Source organism: Pleurodeles waltl, chromosome 11 (assembly GCF_031143425.1).
Source record: "Pleurodeles waltl isolate 20211129_DDA chromosome 11, aPleWal1.hap1.20221129, whole genome shotgun sequence".
NCBI classification, from domain to species: Eukaryota; Metazoa; Chordata; class Amphibia; order Caudata; family Salamandridae; genus Pleurodeles; species Pleurodeles waltl.
In genome coordinates this window covers 877541925-877565413 of record NC_090450.1, presented here as the reverse complement: position 1 = coordinate 877565413, position 23489 = coordinate 877541925, and the positions used below count along the sequence as shown (strand labels likewise).

At 46.5% G+C, this 23489-nt stretch overlaps 1 protein-coding gene across 9 annotated transcripts in view; it reads left to right on the top strand.

Moving 5' to 3' along the window:
- The window catches only part of UBE3B (ubiquitin protein ligase E3B), a 342871-nt gene that overhangs the window by 48456 nt on the left and 270926 nt on the right, over positions 1 to 23489 (top strand). For all 9 annotated transcript variants that reach the window (XM_069214750.1, XM_069214746.1, XM_069214747.1 and 6 more), the window contains one exon: positions 20338 to 20423. In XM_069214750.1, the coding sequence (XP_069070851.1) occupies positions 20338 to 20423 (86 nt within the window). The remainder of the gene's footprint in view (positions 1 to 20337; positions 20424 to 23489) is intronic.

Here is a 23489-nt window from a genome sequence, read left to right as displayed (position 1 = left end):
ACACACTCAAATACTGCTAGAAACGGCTCCTTTAGAGGACAGATTATTGGATGAACACATGGCTAGAAAAGCCATGTCACTGATGTACAAGGAAGCAATGTGCAACATGCCTGATGGGTTGACGCTACTGAGAGCGATGGGCTTCCGACTTCGGTGAAATTGAGGATGTTGACTGGCAGGAAGCCCTTGCTTCCCCTAGGAAGGTAACTATACACTCAGGTTTTAGATGGCTCAGCTAAAAATCTTGCATTTTACATACTATTTCCCCACCATATTAGCCAAGATGGGTAAAACGTCAAATACCAATTGCAGACGGGCTGCGGCCAGGAGTCTATCTACTTTCACACACTTTGGGCCTGCACCCTCATACAAAACTTCTGGGTGGCAGTAAATGACTGCATGAATAGTGTATTCAGGGCAAATGTCGCCTCAATGGTGAATCAGTGTCTCCTGAGTGTGTGAGAGGGAATAGAATTGACCCGAAAGCACTGTATCTCTGTGATGCTGGGATGGACCATTGCTAAAAGAAAAATATATAGACTGTGGGGAATCAAAACAATTAACCCAACTAGAGGACTGGAAAAGCAGCAAAGATTGGTGCTTGTTGGCAGAAAAGATGATGTACAAAGGCCCAGGTTGCCCACAAAAGTGGACTTCGGTCTGAGGACATTGGAATGGATATAGAGTAGACATTTACCAGAGCCCACAGTCGGTGGCAGCAATGAAACTGAAATGTGGGGCCTTGCATGGGCAAAGAGGGGGTATATGAGTGGGGAAGAATCCTATGGGAGAGGGGAGAATATAAGCCAAGTCAACATGTGATGCATGGATTTAATGTCAGTGTAATATGGTTGCTCCATTTGTTGCTGAAATTAATAAAAAGATCATCAAAAATCTAATTCTTCTGCACTAGTGCCATCTGCCCATCTCTAGATGAGACTTGTTCTTCCTTTCTTTCACCCACCCACTCATCCATCATCTCACCTTTCCATTCATCAACTAATCTTTGCATCCATTCATTTAGCCTTCTATCCATTTTTTCACTCTTTCACCCTTCATTTTATCCCTTCATCCATTGTTTCAATCATCTTTTCTTTAACTCATTCATTTACGCTTTCATTGACCCATCTTTTCACCTTTCTTTCCTTTTTGTTTGTCCTCCTTCACCTCAGACTCCAAGTCAAACTCCATACCGTAATCTTTCACACCCTCTCGTATGCAGCGATGACCTATGCCAGGTAGACCGATTCTCTCTCACTCAGCCTTCCCTAGAAAGACCAACGTGGCTGGAGAGTGGGAAAGGTGTTTAATCATTGGACTTCGTCTTTCACCCGCACCTGATCTCAACTAGGATGCCTGATTTCTCCTCCACTCCACTAGGGGGCCACTGTTTCTCCTTTTTCTTCTTCGACCCTCCCACCCCTGTATCCATTTTAGCCGTGAGAAAAAGAGCATTAAGCCACTATGTGTGCACAGGATGAGACACTGCCACCCATTTCTGACAAATTTCTCTTCTAGCCAGAAGTATAGAGTAAAAAAAACAGGTTCCTCCCTTCTCTGCTCCACACTTCGGATCATCAAGGTTGCCCAAAAATAGTCAGGGGAGACTTAACAAGATCTCTTGCCTCAATATACTTGAGAGAGTTTTATACACTTCTTCCCAGAAAGAATAAACAGCTGGGCAATCCATAAACATGTGGATGTCAGTTGCACTCTGCATTCCACATTTAGCACATTATACCACCCCTCCTTTCTTCATTCTGGAAAGCTTGTCCGGAGAGATATAGGCTCTGTATCAAGAAAAGGTGATTTCTTTTTTTCTTAAAGGATTGGGCTTTACTACATCAAACAGAGTGTTCATTCACGCTTGCCACCACTCTTGTACCCATTCCCGAGGCATGTTATCTCCCCAAAGGCTTTCTGGCAGTTTAAAATCATCATCCAATAGCTCAAGGATTTCCCAGTACCAAACCAACACCTTCCTCAGACTAAAGGGGTCTCTGAGTAATTTGTCTTCCAAGGGATTTGCTGATCCCAAACTCACTCAAGGGCTCTGAGACCAAGCTTTCAACTGAATATACTTTAGTCTAGATAAGGTCCCCCCTGTTTTCTCCTTAAATTCTTCCCAGGAAAGGAGGGATCCTTCCTTAACAAGATCTCCCCCAAGACTTTGTGCCAGCCTTCATGGTGGGCATGGCTAGCACATCATTTAGACACTCCGGGGTGCCCAGTGAATCCCAAATGGGGGCATTTTGACTGTAGTAAGAAGCGTTCACTGCTGATCTTAACTGATATTAGCTCTTAGCGAGATCTCGCAATACCTTCAGTTTTACTTTTTTTGAAGAATTTTGGATCTCCAAATTTGTATAAAAAGTGCTTTGATGCCCCTTTCAGAGTGCCCATCATAGCCTTAAGCATAGCACCAATTGCTGTAGTGTCCAGGGAGGCGAAGAGCATCTCCGAATTTTTAAATTGATATGCCCATGCATAGTATTGTAGATCCGGCAGCATCAGGCCTCCCTTCTCTCTCCTTCTGCGCAGCTTTTTCCAGGAAATCCTGGTACCCTTATATGCCCATATGAATTAATTTATAGCTTGCTGAATTTTATCCAGGTACCCTTTATTCATTTGAAGTGGAATAGAGTTGTGCAAATATTGTCAAAGGGAGATCTGCCCATCCCTGCATTAACTTACTGCAGTCTCCCAAAAGCTTTTTTTTGGTTCCTCAGTGCAAGTTGTTCAATATCTTGTGTGATCATAAGACCTAGGTATCTGATGTCACACTTTCCTTGCCTTGATCCCTTCTCCTGATTCCAGGACATTATTTCTGTTTTCCTCGCATTTACATAATATCCGGACACTCTGCCGAAGCCCTCCGCTATTCCCAACAACGCAGGAAGAGCTGTTGATAGGTCCTCAGTATACACTAGCAGGTCGTCTGCATACATTTCCCACCCTTCACACCTAAACGGGGGTATTGTGGGATCTTGCCTTATTTTCCTGGCAAAGGGTTCTATATACAAATTAAACAATAACCGAGACTGGGAGCAACCCTGCCTGGTACCTCTAGTTATCCCAAAGCGCTTTGTAAGATTCCCATTCACCAAAATCCTTGCTGAGGGAGCATGATAAATCTGCCCGATAGCTCTACAAAATGTAGTACCTAAATTGCAGTGTCTCAAAATTGTGTTTAAGTACTCCCAATTAACCCTATCAAAGACCTTTGTTTGCATCCAAAGTTATAATAGCTAGAGGGACTTCATGAGTAGTTGCCGAATATATTGCTCCAAACAAGTCAAAGGCCAATTCATGTAAGTATCTGTCTCTGATGAAGCCTTTCTGATCTGCATGCATCAAACCATTTGCTACTCCATTTAGTCTATCCGCCAATATTTTTGCATATAACTTATAATCACTGTTCAACAATAATATAGACCTATATGATTCACACTTGACCGGACTCTTGCCTGGCTTTAAGATCAATGAAATGGTTGCCTCGGTCCAAGCAGTCGGTATAGGAGAGCCATTCCCAAAGATCCCTACAAACAATTCTAACATGGCTGGTACTATCGCCTCCCCACAGGACCTTACAGAGCTCCACCAGAATGCCATTTGGATCAGCTGCTTTCCCATCTTTACTTCCTTTTAGAGCTGCTCTTATTTCCCCTAGGGAAATTGGTTTATTCAAAAGGAACTGCTCCTCTTGCGTGAGACTGGGGAGTATGTCCTTCCCAAGCAAGTTCATACCTCTTCCTCCCCAACCTCTAACTCTTCTGTATAGAGTTGTGTGAAGAACGTTTGAAAAGCATTGTCTATACCCTCACTGCTCGTAGTCCTTTCCCCCACTGGTCTAGCTTGATTTCTTTAATATGATTCCTCACTTGATCTCTCTTGCTCTTCCAGGCTAACAACTTCCCTGCACTTTCTCTATATTCAAAGTGAGCCAACTTATTCCCCTCCCATCTCTTTGTGATTCTGGTTTGTAATAATTCCTTAAGTTGCTGCCTCAGATCACTCCGCTTATTGGTCATTCCTTCTTTTCCTTGCCCTTTCTAGTCATTGTTAGTGGATTCTTGCACCTTGCCATGTCTACTTCTAAGTGGCTTATTTCATTCCTATATCCTATAAGATTTCTATAGCTGGCTAGGCTTGTTATTTTCCCTTGTAGGACCGCTATGAATGTGTCCCATACCATAGACACTGGGGCTGACTCTAGATTAATCTTAAACTCATTTGCCTCTATACGTAGTTGGGATACAACCTCATTACCTAACAATAACGTGCAGCCTAGTGTCCATCTCCTGCTTCCTGAAATAGCCTTATCTTTAGTACTACTGTTGCATGATCCGATGAGTTGGCAAATATGCTATATCTTCTACTGAATCACACAACATCCAATCCACTAGAAAATGGTCTATCCGTGAGACCTGACTATATTTTTTATTACTCTATGAAAAGCCCTGTTTCATACCTGCTCTCTGCCTCCATAGTTCACACAACCCAAGTTCCCTCATCATTCCCCTCAAATGTTGCTGATATTTTGGCATAGCTACTGATCTACAATTCGTTGATCTATCTAATTTATTATATACTACCACGTTGAAGTCTCCCACCATTACAATTGGGCCTGTGAACTCCAAAAGCTGAAAAAACATCCTTCTGAGAGGCTCTATATCATCGCAGTTAGGGCCATAGAACCCCAGCAGTGTGATTATTCTACCAGTTATCTGTAACTTAACTATAATCTATCTTCCTACTGTATCTGACCTCACTCCCAATATTACTGCATTGACCTGATGCTTAATCAGAAAGGAACTAGGCAGCATTTTGGGCCCCACGCTAGTCTATACCGCGTCCCTTCTCCGAATGAGAGTCGTTCGTTGCATGGATGTCTGCGCAGTTTCCTACTACGCCCTGACATAATTATTCTATTTTAGAGGATGAGGTTACGCTACAGGAGCCCTTTTGCCGTATACTCGTCAGAGCGATTCGAATGGACTCGGCGGGAGCATACTCTTGGGGAACTATCGATTTTCTATTTCTTCTCCAGTGAAAAGTATATCAGATGCCGGTCACAGTGCCATCAAGATCGGGCTAACAGTGACCTTATCCTTTCTGTGGCATTATGACATTGCCGGCACACATTGAGGAGGATGTAATGCAATATATTGCTCCCTGGAATTGTATTTTAATACACAAAAGTCCGTGCCCTGAAGAAGATGGGGGACCTCTCCTTGGTCGTCAGTCACCGAAACGTACGTTGGCACCGTATAATAAATATAAGATATTTGCTGTGGCCAACATGGAGATCTCTTGGTAATTTATAATTAGTCCATTTATCCAACATCAGAAGAGTCTAAAGATCTGAAAGCTCAAGGAGGACCTTTGTAGTTTGGAAACGACTATTACATATATCTTAGATACTGTGGACCCCCTTTTTTGTTGGGCCTTCTACAATTATAATATTATTGAATCCCTATGTAGCTATGTAATTATTGTAGCATATGGAGTAGCTCATTAGGCATGATTGTATATTAAATCTTGTAGTCCTTCTTGACTTTTTCCGTGTTGGTTTCAAGGCATTTATTTGTATCTTTACCTTCTTTTTTAAACTGTATGACTGAAGTAGTTTGATTGTGATTTTCCAGTTTTTATAACTTGTTTTTTCCAGGGTGCACATTAAATATTGATCTGACTAGTGTCATATGTATATATATCAGGTTTAAGTATTGCTTTATTCTGCACTGTATTTGCTTATACACATGTTTCTTTATTCCTTTGGGTTTGTGTCTAGTTTTCTTGAGATCTCTTCTCCATAGGGACCCTTGGGATTCCGCACTCGGTACCCAGGGTGTCCTTGGAACAGTTACTTCTCATCATTTAGCTTAATCAGAATAGCCACACCCTTAGTATTAAAGTTGTGCTCCGTGAAGAGACAATGTTGAACCCACTTTTGTGTCTTATAGAAGCTCCATATATTAAACTCTGGTTAGGTGAGTTTCTTGCAGGATTAAAACTTGAGCAGGGGAGTTCCTCAAGTACTGTAGGATCCTGTCACTTATCCCTTTACTTCTCAGCCCATTCACATTCCATGTCAAGATCTGAATTTCTCTACACCTGGCCCCCACCAATATTATCTGTCTGTTACGGTTAGTTTAAAACAAGCTGAGGTGTATGAGGTTTTTTTTTTTGGGGGTTTTCCTCCCACATGCTCCCCTCCCAGTGAACCCCGTTCCCCACCATCGTGACCCTCCCCTCCCTTCCCTTCCCTTTGAGAACCCCCCCTGCATAGTGGACTGGTGTTAGTCTGATTTTAGAGCACCTTTGGGTTTCCCAGGCCGGACCATCCTCACACAAACTAACCTTTTTATTTTTCTCAACACCTCCGCTTTTGATGACCTCCAGCAGCTCATCTGCTGCTTTAATATCTGTTATTTTGTACATCCTATTATTATACATTACACGGAGGGCAGCTGTGAACTAAAATTGCGCTGATGCACCTAACTTTTTTTATTCTTCCATCCGTCTCCCTTGCTCCCACTGTTTGTTTATAGTTAACCTGGGCAAGTCTGACCTAATCTGAAATAAGAAATCTTCTCTTTTTATAGTTTTCAGTCTGAGTGCATTTGCCAATATCTTTTCCTTCAACATGTATGTTTGTAAAGGTAACAGGATTTTTTGGGGCTTTTTACTATTGGGGTTTCCTCTTAAAAGAATCTCTATGGATCCTCTGAATATCGCTTGCAATTTCTTCAGCACTTTCCTCCAACGAAAGTGATGATCTAATGAGAGAGACCACATATGATTTATAGTTTTCCCCTTCCACTCCTTCCGGTGCATATAAAATTCTCAAATTACTTCTCCTTGAGCTATTTTCAAACTGCCCCAGTTTGTTTTGTAGGTCTTGCCCTTTCCCTTTCAGAAGTTGTATTTCTTCCTTATGTAACCTCAGTTCCACCTTCATAGCTCCCACTGACTCTTTGAGAACCTGGGCTCTTACCATCAGAAGGTCAAACAACTTCTCCAGTGCCTCGCAGGCTTCTCTTATCTCCCCTTGGTTCATTTCAGAAGTCGCAACACCCCTTTTAAAGTCGCTAGTAAGAGCAAGAATCATCTGCCCCATTAGAGTATTTAGAGCAGTAGTAGGAGTAGAAAGGGGTATATCGTCAGACAATTCTGTAACCTGGTCGGGGGCTGGTGACTCTAGTATACCTGGTACCCATAGGACGGTTCCTTTAGGCAGGGAGTCCACTTCACTACTTATCTGTGAGGATACAGACCCCCGATGCCCCCATGGTGTTCCTCTAGAGTACCTAATATTGCCTGGGGTGTTTGCGAACTGCCCCCTACTTCACACTCTCCTGACCCCTTCTCTGCCCCCATTTCTAACTGGCGATAACTAAACCTCCACCGTCACGCCAACAGGAATACACCCACACTATCACGACCCATGAATCCACGCGGCGGTCTTTTAACCGCAGTATTCCATTGGCAGTACACACCACCGCTCAAAATACACACACATTTACAAAACACATCCACATTGGACAATTCAAAATACACACACCTGATACACATACACACACCACTCCCACACACCCAATACAATATAAAACACACACCTATATCACCCACAAACCCCTACGACAACAATTGCGACTGAAGGCCACAGAGAGACACCACCATCCACAACCAAGCATTCACAGGCACACAATACCATCATCCACATAACATCCACGCACCTCACACAACACACCACTAAATATCACCCCACATATCACAACACACACCACCCCACACATCACCCACACCACCCCATCGCACGGCAAAGACACCCCAGGTTCTCTGAGGAGGAGCTCAAGGACATGGTGGAGGAAATCATCCGGGTAGAGCCACAGCCATTCGGATCACAGGTGCAGCACACCTCCATAGCTAGAAAGATGGAGCTATGGCGAAGAATAGTGGACAGGGTCAACGCAGTGGGACAGCACCCAAGAAATAGGGATGACATCAGGAAGAGGTGGAACGACCTACGGGGGAAGGTGCGTTCTGTGGTCTCCAGACACCACCTTGCGGTTCAGAGGACTGGCGGCGGACCCCCAACTCCTCCCCCACAACTAACAACATGGGAGGAGCAAGTCTTGGCTATTCTGCATCCTGAAGGCCTCGAAGGAGTAGCTGGAGGAATGGACTCTGGTAAGTCAAACCTTAACTACCTTATCCCCCCACCCAACCTGCATGCCATCACATACCCCCACCCTCTCCCTCACCCCCATCACTCCTACTCCTCACACATGTCCCAATATCACAAACCACACATCCCAGCACCAAGCCCTGCATGCATCAACAAAGCATGGACACCCTTCACCAATGCATGGCCACTGCACATACCCATACACCCCCCTAAACCATCATCACACAAGGTCCCACACAGGAATGCAAGCACTGGGGTACACGGTCACCCACCCATTGCACACCATGGTACACACAGATGCAATAATCATGCTTTTACACCCCTGCAGGACCCCTACCCAACGTCATCGCACAGGAGGGTCCACACATGTCCACACCACCAACAGAAGAGGCCCACAGTGATGACAGCAGCTCTGTCCAACTGGATCTAGAAGACCAGCCTGGCCCATCTGGGACCTCGGGACAGTCGGTTCCCCTCACACTGGCGCAGGCCACCCAGCGGGCCAATGCCTCTGTCCCCAGGGCATGTCAATCAGCAGCATGTCCACCAATACAGGGAACCCAGGCTAACCCACCACCCCAACAACAACGGGGAACTGGGGGCAGTGGCAGTGGGCACACCGTTCATGGGACAGAGGCCCAGGGAAACTGGGGTACTGGGAGGGCTGCTGTGCAACAGGGGGAGGGCAGGCCCAGGGAACTCACTCTCCACGAGGCCCTCTCCAACATCATGGGAGCGTACCATCATTCCCAGGAGACAATGGCAACGGTACTGGTCAAGTTTCAGGAGACCCAGCGGCTGCAGGAGGAACAGTATTTGGGCTTCAGGGAGGAACTCCGATCCATCAATTCCACCCTGGGCACCATCGTAGGGGTGCTGAAGGAAGTCCTCAACACCAGGAGGGACACTGTGGCACAACAAGGGGCCCCTGACACTAGCCTGGACGATGAACTGCCCACCACCTCCACCGGAGCTAGTGGACAGGAGGCACCGCCACAGGACCACCACACCAGCACCCCACCCCATGCAGAGGGAGAACCACCTCACAAACTGTCCCTGAGATCCAGGACAAAGACAGAGAACGATGCCAAGACCCCCGCCAAGAAATGAGACCGCCCTGAATGTCATCCTTTTGTCCCACTTTGTCACACTGTCCATCCTCAAACTGCCCCAGCTCCACTTCCTATGCCCCTTTGGACAATGCACCTGTGAGACTAATAGACTGGACTCTGCCATGGACATTCCTCCACCATAACCCCTCACCATTTTACAACCCCCTCCAATATTGAGCACTTAAATAAACACCCTTAAAGCACAAAACAATCTGGAGTCTGTCTGTGATTTCGAAATAGTGTATTAGCAATTTCAGTGACAAAATGCTCTTTCAATTGTAATGTCAACATACCTATGTCACACAACTCTAGTCCATGAGGAAACAAAGCAGATGTCACACAGTGGGACCCACATCTGTGAAATCGTAAGGGAAAGTGACAACTCAGGGACCATACACTGGGTGAAAAGGACAGACAGTAGAGAGGTAGTAGTGTTAAAGTACATGTAGTAGGCAGGTTTGTCTTCTTACCTGTCTCACTGGAAGTATTGCAGGATCACAGAGTTCCTGTTGTCAATGTCCTCTTCTTCTGCTTGCTCGCCTTCGTTGTCCACAGGCTCCACAGCTGCCACAACACCTCCATCTGGACCATCCTACAGAAAAGGCACCTGTCATCGCAAAACTAAGTTGTGAAGCATACAGCAGGCCACGATGATCTGGCACACCTTCTTTGGTGAGTAGAATAGGGAACCACCTGTCATATGGAGGCACCGGAACCTGGCCTTCAGGAGGCCAAAGGTCCGCTTTATAATCCTCCTAGTTCACCCATTGGCCTCATTGTAGCGTTCCTCTGCCCTTGTCCTGGGATTCCTCACTTGGGTCAGTAGCCATGACAGGTTGGGGTAGCCAGAGTCACCTGCAAATGTCGAGGGACAACTGTTAGACACACAATAACCCTTAGGGACAACCCCAGACAACTATCCACACTGTATAGGGTCCATGTCCTCACCTAATAGCCAGGGATGCTGCTATTCCGCAGGATGTAAGCGTCATGCACTGAGCCAGGGAATTTTGTATTAACATGGTAGATGTACTGGTCTGCCAAGCACACCATCTGCACATTCATAGAATGGTAGCTTTTCCGGTTTCTGTACACCTGTTCACTCCTGCGGGGGGGACCAAGGCCACATGTGTCCCATCAATGGCACCTCTGATGTTGGGGATATGTCCCAGGGCATAGAAGTCACCTTTCACTGTAGGCAAATCCTCCACCTGAGGGAAAACGATGTAGCTCCGCATGTGTTTCAGCAGGGCAGACAACACGTTGGAAAACATAGGCTGGAACATCCCTGATGCTATGGCCACTGTAGTTTGAAAAGACCCACTTGCTAGGAATTGGAGTACTGACAGCACCTGCACTTGAGGGGGGATTCCTGTGGGATGGCGGATAGCTGACATCAGGTCTGGCTCCAACTGGGCCCACAGTTCCTGGATTGTTGCACGATCAAGCCTGTAGGTGATGATTACATGTCTTTCCTCCATTGTCAACAGGTCCACCAGCAGTCTGTACACCGGAGGATGCCGCCATCTCCTCACATGCCCCAGCGGACGGTGCCTATGAAGGACAACAGCGTGCACAGAGTCAACCAACTCAAAGGTACGTAAACACAGCTTACTCAGAAAACCATTCATAACCCGATTTTTGCCTGTATGAGTGTTGAGGCAAGGCCTAGGTATGTGTGGCGCAGTTAAAAATAAAGCCATGTGGGCCCCTGAAATGGCGGCTACCTGACCTGTAAAGTGGGACAATGGGATGTGAGGTAACTGCGCTAGCGTTGTACACCGTCGCGGTAGGCGGTCGGAGACAGCGGCGCAATTCTGCGTTGGTTAACATTAGACACTATGGGTCCCAGGAGCCAATGACGATGTACGCTGGCGGTGATGGTACGCACCACCGCGGATGTGACCGCCATTTTCTATTTGTTCAATCACTCGATACCTGATCTTCGACAGGAGAGGACCTACACTGCAAGTGCTGCTGTGACCTCAGTCTGGAAGAGACAATGGCTTGTGCGTCTGGGGAAAGGGCCCCTGCCTTCAGCACGGAGGAGTTGGAGAAACTCGTGGATGGGGTCATCCCCCAGTACACTCTACTCTACGGTCCTCCAGACAAACAGGTACGTACACTGGGAGCATGCTGTATGGGCAATGCCTGTGTGGAGTGGTGTGGATGAAAGATAGGGGGGTGGAGAATGAGGCGTGCATGAAATGACGGTGACTGCATGTGCCACATGGCAAGGATAGGGATGTGGGCCAATGACTGTGACGGTGCAGTTGGTAATAACTTCTCTTTTTCCCCTGTACAATTCATGTAGGTCAGCGCCCACCAGAAGAAGGACATCTGGCGTACCATCGCCAAGGATGTCCGGACCCTGGGAGTCTATCACAGACGGAGCACCCACTGCCGGAAAAGATGGGAGGACATTCGCCACTGGAGAAAGAAGACGGCGGAGACCCAGCTGGGGATGGCCTCCCAACGTGGGAGGGGTGCCCGTCGCACCATGACTCCCCTGATGTTCAGGATCCTGGTGGTAGCGTACCCAGAGTTGGATGGGCGCTTGAGGGCGTCACAGCAGCAACAAGGGGGTGAGTACAGTCACATTCTGCTGATTCAGCGTGCAGTGGAGGTATCTGGGTGGGGGAGGTGGGCTGTGGGTTTCCCTAGGCCAGGGCGAGTGTGCTAGTTAGGTCCCCTTTTTCAGGGAGACCCTGTGGCATCCCACCCCACCTGGGTACAGTGACAACTACACCTAGTCAGGCTCCTGTGACGTCCATGTGTGCAGATATCGGCCTTAGCCTTGTAGGCCATGTCCCAGGGATTGAATAGTGGACCCCAAGTGCGGGGCGTAGTGCAGGGGGCTTCTGTGTCTGTCCACCAACGGTAGAGGTAATGCATGCACTCAACATGTCTTTCTTCTGTCTCTCCCCCCCCACCTTTTTGTGGTCTCCCTGTTCTTGTGTGCATTAGCATCATCAGGCAGAGGAGCAGAGGCACCGGAGCAGGAGGGAGCTGCATCCCACATGGCCCTGGAGGGCGACACTACAGAGTCTGATTTCACCAGTGGGACAGAGGGCGAGGGAAGCTCTACGGCGGGGACAGGAGCTGACACCAGTGATACGGACTCATCCTCTGATGGGAGCTCCCTTGTGGGGGCGGGCCCATCTGTGCCCCCTGCATCTACAGGTACAGCCGCCAACCCCCCCCCCCCCCTCCAGCACCGCCCTCCCAGCAGCCCCTCAGCCTTTGCCCTGTGCCCGCTCACCCAGGAGGGCGGGCATCTCCTTTGCCAAAGGCACCTCAGGCCCTGCCCAGTCACCCCTGCTGCCCTCAGTGAGGAGGCCATTGACCTCCTCAGATCCCTCACTGTTGGGCAGTCTACCATTTTGAATGCCATCCAGGGTGTAGAGAGGCAGTTGCAACAAACCAATGCATTCCTGGAGGGCATTAATTCTGGTCAGGCAGCCCTTCAGCAAGCTTTTCAGACTCTAGCCTCAGCACTGATGGTAGCCATTGTCCCTGTCTCTAGCCTCCCCCCTCCAACTTCCTCCACCCAGACCCAATCCCCTGCACACGATCATACCAGCATGCACACACCTCAACACACAAAGGAAGCTCTGGCAAACATAAGCACCACACATCCCACAGGCACTCACGCAAGCATCACACACATGCAGACATAGCAACATCCACAGCCTCCACCGTGTCCCCCTCCCCCTCCTCCTCGTCTCCCTCCTCCCTCCCAGTCTCGTCTCCACTCACACCTGCATGCACTACATCTACAGCCACTACTTCCATCACCAGCACACCCACCACCCCGCTCACGTGCAGTCACCACCTCCACTACCATTCACACATGCCCTGTGTCCTCTCCCAGTTTGTCTGTGACGCCACCTCCCAAGGTACACGAACGCAGGCACACACCCACCCAACAGCCATCCACCTCACGACAGCCTCATCGCATGCACCTTCACCCAAAGTCACCAAACGTACACCACCTACAACCACAACCTCTTCCTCCACTCCCAAACCCTCTCCAGCTACCCGTCCCAGTGTTCCCAAGAAACTTTTCCTGTCCACCCTTGACCTCTTTCCCTCACCTCCCCCACCCCGTCAGTCTCCTAGGGCCCGACTCTCCAGGTCCCAACCTAGCACCTCAGCCACAACTTCGGCGGGATCAGTGGTGCCAGTAGTCACCGGATTCTGGAGTGCACCAGGCAGCAAGGCAGCCAGTGTGGCAAGGAGCCACAGCACGGACAGTCCCCCACCTGTCAAGCATCAAAAGTTGGCCAGTGCCCGGCGGGAGAGGGGGAAGACAACAGCCTCCAAAGCCGCTCCCAGGGGTACAGGTTGGAGTGTGGAGTCAGCTGGGACACCTTCCAAGGTAGGGAAAGGGCACAAGAAACCCGACAAGTCTTGGAAGATCAGCATGGCGGAGAAGACCTCCATAAGCCCCGCTGGCCCAGACAGGACCGCCAGCATCAGCCCCGCTGCCCAGCAGGCGACCGCCAGCAGCCCCGCTGGCCCAGACAGGACCGCCAGCAGCAGCCCTGCTGGCCCAGACAGGACCGCCAGCAGCAGCCCTGCTGGCCCAGACAGGACCGCCAGCAGCAGCCCCGCTGGCCCAGACAGGACCGCCAGCAGCAGCTCCGCTGGCCCAGACAGGACCGCCAGCAGCAGCTCCGCTGGCCCAGACAGGACCGCCAGCAGCAGCTCCGCTGGCCCAGACAGGACCGCCAGCAGCAGCTCCGCTGGCCCAGACAGGACCGCCAGCAGCAGCCCCGATGGCCCAGACAGGACCGCCAGCAGCAGCCCTGCTGGCGCAGACAGGACCGCCAGCAGCTGAAGCGCTGCCAAAGACACCGCCGCCACAAGCACTGCTGTCAAGGACACCGCCGCCACAAGCACCGCTGTCAAGGACACCGCCGCCACAAGCACCGCTGTCAAGGACACCGCAGCCACAAGCACCGCTGTCAAGGACACCGCAGCCACAAGCACCGCTGCCAAGGACGCCGCCGCCACAAGCACCGCAGGCCCATGAGCGCAAAAAGCACTGACGCTACTGAGGCCGCCACGAGCAGGATGAAGCACTCTGGGCACCAAGCCCCCTCCAGAACCAGTGGAGATTTACATCCACTACCTCTGTCCTTGGAAAGATGAAGCACTCTGGGCACAAAGCCCACTCCAGAACCAGTGGAGATTTACATCCACTACCTCTGTCCTTGGCAAGATGAAGCACTCTGGGCACAAAGCCCCCTCCAGAACCAGTGGAGATTTACATCCACTACCTCTGTCCTTGGCAGGAAGAAGCACTGTGGGCACAAAGCCCCCTCCAGAACCAGTGGAGAAAGGCATCCACTACCTCTGTCCTTGGAGGGATGAAGTACTCTGGGCACAAAGCCCCCTCCAGAACCAGTGGAGACAGTTATCCACTTAAGAGACTATGGCTTTGCACTCCCCAGGATTGAACAGTGGGCAAACCACCCACTGTAGAGACTTGAGAGACTGTGGCTTTGCACTCCCCAGGATATAGCACTGGGCAACCCACCCACTCTAGAGACTTGTGAGACTGTGGCTTTGGACTCCCCAGGATATAGCAGTGGGCAACCCACCCACTCTAGAGACTTGTGAGACTGTGGCTTTGCACTCCCCATGATTGAACAGTGGGCATGGGGCCCCCTCGTGGATTTGGCGTTGTGCACTCAACCGGCTGAGGTGCCCACCCTTTCCCTTCCCTCTGAGGTGCCTGTTTTATTTCTATCTGATGCCCCTGCAGTGTTCTCTCCATCATGTTCGGGTATCTTGTGTGGGCCTCGCCCATGCAGTGTGGGCTCAGTAGTCCAAGGACTTTAAGGGTGGAATCCCTTGGACTAAAATTCTTGGTGTATATATTTGTAAATAGTGTATGTATATTATTTGACTACTGAATTTTAATATATTACAATCGTTCACCTCATTTCCTTTTGTCTTTGCATTCTTCCGGGGGGGGGGGGGGAGTTGGGGGTGTAACTGTAATGTATCAATATGTATTAGTGTGTGTGTTGTCGTGGGTGGAGGTGTTGCATGTGTGTGTGTCACTGTTTTTTCCCTCCCCCTCCCCTGTGTCTTAGGTGCAGTACTCACCGTGGTCTGGTAGAGGAGCAAGAAGATAAAAGCTGGTAAAATGTGGAGCTCTGGTTCCATGGCGTCCTGGTTCCTCGTGGGGTGTGTAGAGGTGAGCGTTTTCCCTTCGAAGTCCTGTTTCGGGCGTGTTTTTGTTTGCGGTGAATCCGCCCCGGAAAAGGTGGCGGATTGGTAGGTTGTGATACTGTGGGCGTTCATTGTCTCCCGCCTGTCTGTAGGCGGTGACCGCCATGCTGTTTGTTTGTACCGCCGTGGCGGTCAGAGTGTTAAAGTGGCTGTCTTTGTTGGTGGTTTCCGCCACGGTCGTAATTCAATTTTTTTTTCCGCTGGCCTGTTGGCGGTCTTACCGCCGCTTTAACACCGACCGCCAGGGTTGTAATGACCCCCTAAGTCTCCCTGAGTCCAATCTGTTGTTTCCTCCAACCTCCATGTACAACTGGTTCCTACCCTTCCACTCTGGGGGGGGGCCGCGCCACAACGCCCCTTCTCGATGTCTTCCCGTCTTCTTGGCCAGCTCTACCACATTCCTTACCTCCTCTGCCTCTCCTATCATTTGTCAAGACAGGCTAGCACTTGCGCTTGTGCTGGCTCTGCCACAGTTCCCCCAGAGGGGAACACGTCCTACTGCTCCGCGAGTCTGTTGGAGCTAAAGAGTGGCTCGAAACCAGCCTGTGGCTCCGGCAGGCCTGTCGGAGCCCCTGAGATGTGCTTCCGGCCCCCGCGAGGCATGCCAGCACATCGACCTGTCATGGGAGTTGTTACCAGTTCACCGTTGCCCGGGAAACCCAGGTAAGCCCTCTAGCACGCTGCTGCTACTTTGCAGCCCGTCATGTTCTCCGACTGCCCCTAAGATTCCAAGTTCCATCTTTTCACTTTTCCATCCATGATCTTTTTAGTTTTCCATACATCTTTTCACTCATCCATCTATCTCACCTTCCACCCATCCTATCTCCTTTCTATCCTTTCATGTTTTTACCTACCCGTTGCATGCATTCAACATACCAACTTTCCTTTTAGCTTTTCTTCAACCATTCACCATTTTTCCATTATTGTTTATCTTTCAGTTTTTCCTGAAATACTTTTGACACTTTCTTATATTTGACCTTTCTTTCACTTTTCTTAATTTTTTATTTCAATAGTTATTCCTCAGCGACACTTCAAAAGCATAATTCAAGCAAAATAAAAAGAAAGAATACCTATATAAATGCAATAAAATATTTTAGATTACAGTGCAGTTCATCAGATGGTTATTTATATTCACAGTACAAGGATTTAAGTTTTAGAAACTACATATGTAAATGAAACATTATTACAGTTTAAGAAACAAGTCCATAAAATGTAAAAACAAATTCACTATTTCTTTCACCCACCATTCATTCTCACTCCCGTTTTTCTTTCTCACATGTATATTAGTACCCTCCTTACTTTTTCTTACCTTTCCTACTCTATGTGCCCCTCCTCTCTCTCTCTCTGTTCTCTTCTCTCCATTGTTACTGTCTCTGTCTCTTTATTTATGTCACTTTGCTTTGCAGCCTTGGCTTCCACCACTAAGCTCTGCCAAGTTCCACTATATGTTTTTATGAGCAATTATCAGAAGACAAAAGAGGGACAGAAAAATCGTTAAACCTTTTTGGTATAGCACAGGTTACCAGCCTAAGGATCCAGTGGCACCTCCTCTCTACTCCAAAGTGCAGGGTTCGCTGCACCACACATGACTTCTCCATCAACTTTCTTAGTTTTCTACACAAACGGAGCAACATAGGTGCAGACCGATGAGGAACACCACACACAACAGGGATAGTGTTGAAGGTGAATCTGCTGAATGCGTCCTGAAACTTGTGATTTATCAGGAAGGGAGAGAACCAGCTCACGACCACACCCCTAATGTATATACAGATGTAAAAGACTAGAATGCGCATGTAGTGCTCATTGGTACCAAAGGCCACCATTAAATAGATAAGGATAATGAATTATGTGTCACCATTTTCCAGTATGTAGTGTATGTCAACCAGTATTTTTAGTTTAGCAATTTCTGTGCTGCAGGCTGTGTAGAAGCCTGTTTAGTATGGCACTAGTAATTTGTTTGTGTGTAGCAAGTTGTTTAGCCATGCATTTCCCAAGGACTTTGCCTGACCATGGCAGATTTGTCACTGGAAGATAGATGGCTATGTGATTTGGGTTATCTTGAGGGCCCTTTTCCATGGGTGTGCTTTTGCCTGTCTTGAAGAAGTCCAGGAATTTACATTCCTCCAAAGAGGTATTTATTAATCAACACCAGAAAATACAGACTAGTTCAAAGAACTGTTTAATTATGGATGTGGAAATGTATCCTTGTGATGGAAAGTTGCTTTTAGTATTTTAGTGATGTCCGCACGTTTTTGGAGCCGATTAAGATCTAGATGCTTTATTTGATTTCCATACACTTTCTAACATCCAAATCACCTTCCTCTTTAAAAAGATCATCTGAGAGCCATAGGTTGCATCTGTTGTGAGTGAGCCTTGTCTTTTTTGTGAATGCAGTTGTGTCAATACATTTTTGGACTAGAATTGCTGCAGCGGGTGACTAGTGGCACCTTGGGTAACAACTGTATTCTCGTAAATAGTGTGTACTGACAAAGTCAATTTGTGATTTTTGACGTAGCTGAAGGATCTTTTTAGTCTGATCTCAGGTGGAGAGTAAGACTTTTTCTCCCTGGCTGTCAGTTGTATGCCCATGGGGATCATGAAATTAAATGATCAGACCAGTCCACTTCTATAGGACTGTGTGGGGCAACCCACTTGGAGCTGATCATAAATTATTTATTTAGAATTTGTCAGAGCTGGACATCTGCCAAAAACTGTAAGCTGTCTCATCCTCCTTATTTAGAGTGCCGTTGACATCAATGTACTGGTAGTACAATTAGGGAGCAGTGGGTATCCACCACTTTTTGATGAATGTTCCACATCAACCCAGCTACAAATAATCCCCTAATTCTAGGATCTTGCCTTTTAACATATGTGGGAGAGTTGGAGACTTCATGTGGTGAATGTTTCAAATCCGCTTGGCTTTAACTAAGCCCCCAAGCCAAGTATCTTTCATTTGATTTGTGCGGGATTAATGGAAACTTTGATGTATAGTGTATTGGCATAAGAGCTCTGTGACAATAGATGAGTTGTCTCAGTTAATTTTAAAATCTTGTTGATATATGTTGTAACAGTTCCACATTTGTTATTAGATACTTTAATCAGTGGGATAAAAGATTATTGCAGTTAATAAAGCACAGTGAACACTTAGTGCTCATGAGTCAATGCTCATGGACGGCACATGTGAAACACATTAAAAGAGAGGGAAACTGTATGCAGGCAAAATAATATTTCCAGTTTGAGTACATGAATTAAATACAGGGATTTAAGGAATACCGTAATAAATCACAGAAGCCCAATTTCGCTACATAAAATGTCAATAGCCCTTTGACCCTAATTACTTAAGGGTCATCATCAGGACAATAAGGTGTAGATAATGTAGTGCTGATAGGTATGTCATCAAAAGTTGACATGATACCAGTATACCATAGGGATGACTAGAATCAATCACCAAAATCTTCCAGAGGGCCGCGGCAGGTGATGGTTGCCATGTGGCACTATATGTTATCCTAATGACCTTTGAGAGTTAGTCAAGATTTTGAGGAGCACAGAAGGCTCACTGTGTCAAAATACATGTCTAGGGTGTTCACAAATAGGCAAAAAGGACTGTGTTAAACCAGGAGCCGAAAACTTCACCCTAAGGGTACCTTCAATCAATTGCTGAATTGAAAGCAGTCAATCAGACTAAATGAATTGAGACCGTCACTGGGGTATGCCAATAATCCCCCTAGCGCATTACAAACCAATGGTAAGCACCTGCTTATCTCCATCAGTCAGTAATGTGACTTTCTCAGCTGGCTGATGGGAGCATCAGGGTCACTCCTCGATGTAGGTCTACAAGTGTGCTTCTCTCCCTCGGCTGCAAACATCTCTCTTAAAAGTTGACAGCATCGGCACTGCAGGGTGCCTACTAATCCAAGCTTGACCGTGCTGTCGCCCAAGTATTCGATGCCCCATCTGACTCACAGACAATTGTGAGGGAGTGCAGAAGTTGGATCGTGTGGCAGGGCCATCAAGGACAAGACTCTATGACAGAGCAGCTGCAGCTAAAGCTCTACTCACTGTGTAAGCCAGTGAGATTATCAGGAGTTGTACCAGATTGTGGGCAATTGCAGAGGAAACAGTGCTTCAGCAGTTTGTTTTTTTATTTAACTAAGGTGGGGATTGCTAACTTCAAATCGTAGCCTTGTTGGGGTGGCCCTTGTTGAACTAGTCAGCTAAGATATTCTTTCACTAGTGAAAGGTAGCAGCAAGGAGACACATTTGGAGCAGCAGGTTTTAAAGTGTTTGAAAGACTGAGTGAATTGATTTTTAGAGGCCAGGTTTCTAGAACATGGTGTCAAGAGCTCCTACCCATAGAACCTCTCAATTTCTATCTTATGTTTTTTCCATTGAATGTTCTTAGTTCTGTCAACAAGAAAATATTTGATAGCAAACACACTTGCATGGATATTGACCTTGAAGATTTTATTGTAGTGGATTAGACATTTTAGTAGATTTCCTTAACAATTTTTCTAGGTTGGTCTAGACGGAAGCCCTTGTATTACAAAGAAAATGAAAGCCAGACATCTTTCAGGGTAGCTTTACAGCCGCTACATGAAAAAGAACATTATTAATAAAAACTGCATTTTATTAGATGTTTTTCTAACCAAAATTACTTGCATGTTTTGTAACATGTACATCTTTTATGTTTGGCTTTTGTGTTTGCTTGTGTTACAGTGGTAGTAAGATGACTGTATTTGCTTATTTAAGTACTAATGTCTAATAATATTAATTTCTTTATGGCAGGAGAGACCCTGAGACCTGCCATGAACCACATATGTGCCAATATTATGGGGCATCTTAACCAAAAGGGATTTTATTCTGTGCTTCAGGTTTGTTGCAAACTTCAAACAATCCTACATTTTGCTGCATGATAACATTTCTATTATTATTTGAGGTTTGTGTTGTTAGATTTGTGGGATAGTACTACTATTTATACCACTCTAAACTGAGAAGTAGTGAAAATAAATGCATTTATAAATATATTTGTATATACATGTGTATGTATCTCCTTTCTTGTCTCCTTTTCAGTCTAAGCACATTTCTTCATTTCTGTCAATCAGTTCTGCTGTGGGAGTGGAGAAGAAGATTACAAGTGGCCCCTAAATTCCGATGGGCCCAGTAAAGTTTATTGCCATGTCCATCGAAATTACAAGTTTTTTTTATTTTTCACATTGAGATTTCTGCTTTTGAAACTAGCCAACATCTTTGTATGAAAGACTAGAGGAACGCTTGGAAATAGACATGGAGACACTGATCTCATAATACCATTAGTCCCCCGCCACTGGATTTATCAGGACCTCCAGTAACAGTAATTCCAGGCCCAGTGAAATAATAGAGACAAGTCAAAGGCACTGGCACTAGCTTTTGAGGTGTCTGAGAATCCAGCTGTTACATCAAATTCTGTTAAGAGAGGTGTTCTGTGGATGGTACCAAACCTTATTGAGACTTAAGGCCATCGATAGCACCAAAGCTGACTTATGCTGAAGGGTTTGTGGACACAAGTGTGTCAATATTTTGACAGACTAACCAGAGAAGATTGATTAAAATATGAATGCTGCAGTCCCAAAGGCACTTACTTGTTTCATCTTGGGTCTGCAAACATTGTTCTGTATAGACTGAGCTTTTAATGATGAAAATTAAACAGTTTTTACTAAGTATGGTTCAGTTACTGTTTTGACAGGGGGGAAACATAGGGGAGACTGTACAAGAATGCTGTGTTGTCTCAAATGAATGCTACTAAGTCTGGGGAATTGTAATAAAACACCTTCAGGACCACACGGGTACCAAAGCTGGGATCAGAAGAGGGTTTAGGTTTTGTTGAGCTTTTTGTTTTATATTTTTCTCAGTAGAGATGTCATTGTTGACAAAAGAAAGTGGTCGTGAACACTTAAAATGGTTGTATGTGATCCTTAAAAATGAAAAAGAAAGTAAGTGCTTAAAACTAAATTCCTCAAATAGGTTGAGTTTAACCAGGAGGTGTTTACTGCCATTACCTATTGCCCTGAATGTGAATTCAGTGGTCTGAAACTTGGTCTGAAGCATGCTTTTTTCCATGAGACAAAACTAGTGTCTCCTGAGCAGTCGAGTATACTTGGCACAGCAAGTGCCTAGCGTGGAAGATACAAAGGTCAACATGTCCACAATCAAGCTTATTCTCCAAGGTGGTGTCTTTTATAAGTACCTTAAATGTCCATGTGGATTGAAAAGATAGATAAGACTGCACCTCTGTTCATAATGCCAAGTAGGTCTGGTTTGGAAGATGAGATATTCCATCTATGGTTGTAAGAGCAATAACTTCATTGTGTACAAAGTTCACCTTCTCCATAGGCAATCTTGTATTATTATGGCTGTGAAAATAAATCACATGAAATACTTTAACACTGATGTGGGAAAAGGTTTTGGCAAGGTCCCAAGATACATGAAGAGAATAATTATTTGGTAGACTCTCAAGTCTCTGCTATGTTTCAGTAAAATGCCTCATTAAGTGGCCTGTTCAGGAACAAATCCACCAATCTACGATTTCCAGATGTCTGCCTTCACTATGAGAAGTTTTACACAGTTTTGCACTCAGTCACTGAGTTCAACGAAAGTGTGCACAGAAATCTACTCACTTATTAAGTTTGCCAAGCAGCAGTATGCAAATACTAATGTTTCCCCTACTAAACATACCAAACACCAGAAAGTGATTAACAGCAAAATGTGTTTAATGTCACACCTTCTCTAGTAGTGACCCCCTAAAACCTTTGTTGTCCCTGTTTGTTCCAAGTATTTTGTGAAATAGTCCAGCTGTGCACTCAAGACCTCAGAAAAGCGTTGTTACCACCAAAGGTGACATATATGAGGTTTTCTGTTGCTAGTAGGTGCCACAGATTTGTATTTCAGTCATGTCTTGGGGCAAGTAATGTTGTTGCATGTTTGGTAAGAGTCACCTATTTAGCTGTGAGTAACAGTGCATTCACTAGTTCTCCCCGCCTGGCATAAGGCATTGACCCAAACAGCTCACTGGCTGAGTTTTCAGGGATCCGCATGTCTGTAATAATTTATATCGCCTTTAATATCTCCCTCAAGTAATCTTCCAGCACTAGGCAGTGCCGTAAATTATGAATTCCGGTTCTGGTCTTCCTGCAGCGCATTCTTCTCGGTGCTGAAGTTCACTATCTATGGCATGTAGACCTTCCGAGTCCAGAGTGAATGTTGTAAGATTTTGCTTGTAACTTCGCTGCCCTGCATATGATTGATGCTTTTTGTGCAGTACGATATGGGACCCCCTTCCTGATCCTAGTAGAATGTTTGCTGAAGTTCTTTCTCCCAGAGTACCTGCAATTTTCACTTCAAGGTTATTTTGTTCCCTACTATCATCCTATACATTCTAGAAATCAGATGTGTTTCCTCAACATTCCTTAGCAACTTTTCAAATGAGGTGAAAGTACGTGTTGCCGCCTCTTATGTGTCTTGTTGCATTATCCAGTGACAAACCTGCATGTATCTGTATCACTCTGCGGGTCATTGGCCATAGTCTGCTTTACAATGTTCAAATGATTTAATAGCATTTTTATTTTAAATCGCCTATTTTGATGCATCTAGCTTGTTGCTAGTGCTGAAAAGCGTACCTGTCCATTCTCATTAATCACACAAAATAAAGGTTCCCCAGTGGTGGTGTTTAGTGTGGCAGAAAATACAACATTCTGTCTCTTGTAGAGTTCAACACCTTCAGAGTAGGCTTTGTGACAAGAGATTTTTCGAACACTGGGTGTACTGCATTTAGGAGAAAGACTATACCTCCCTGTCAGATAGTGATATCTGCAAAGCCAGTGGCGCTCCATCTCAACATTGGACCATGCCAAAAGAACCAAAGGTGCAGTCCTGGTAATATGCAGTGTTGGACCTGGCCCTTT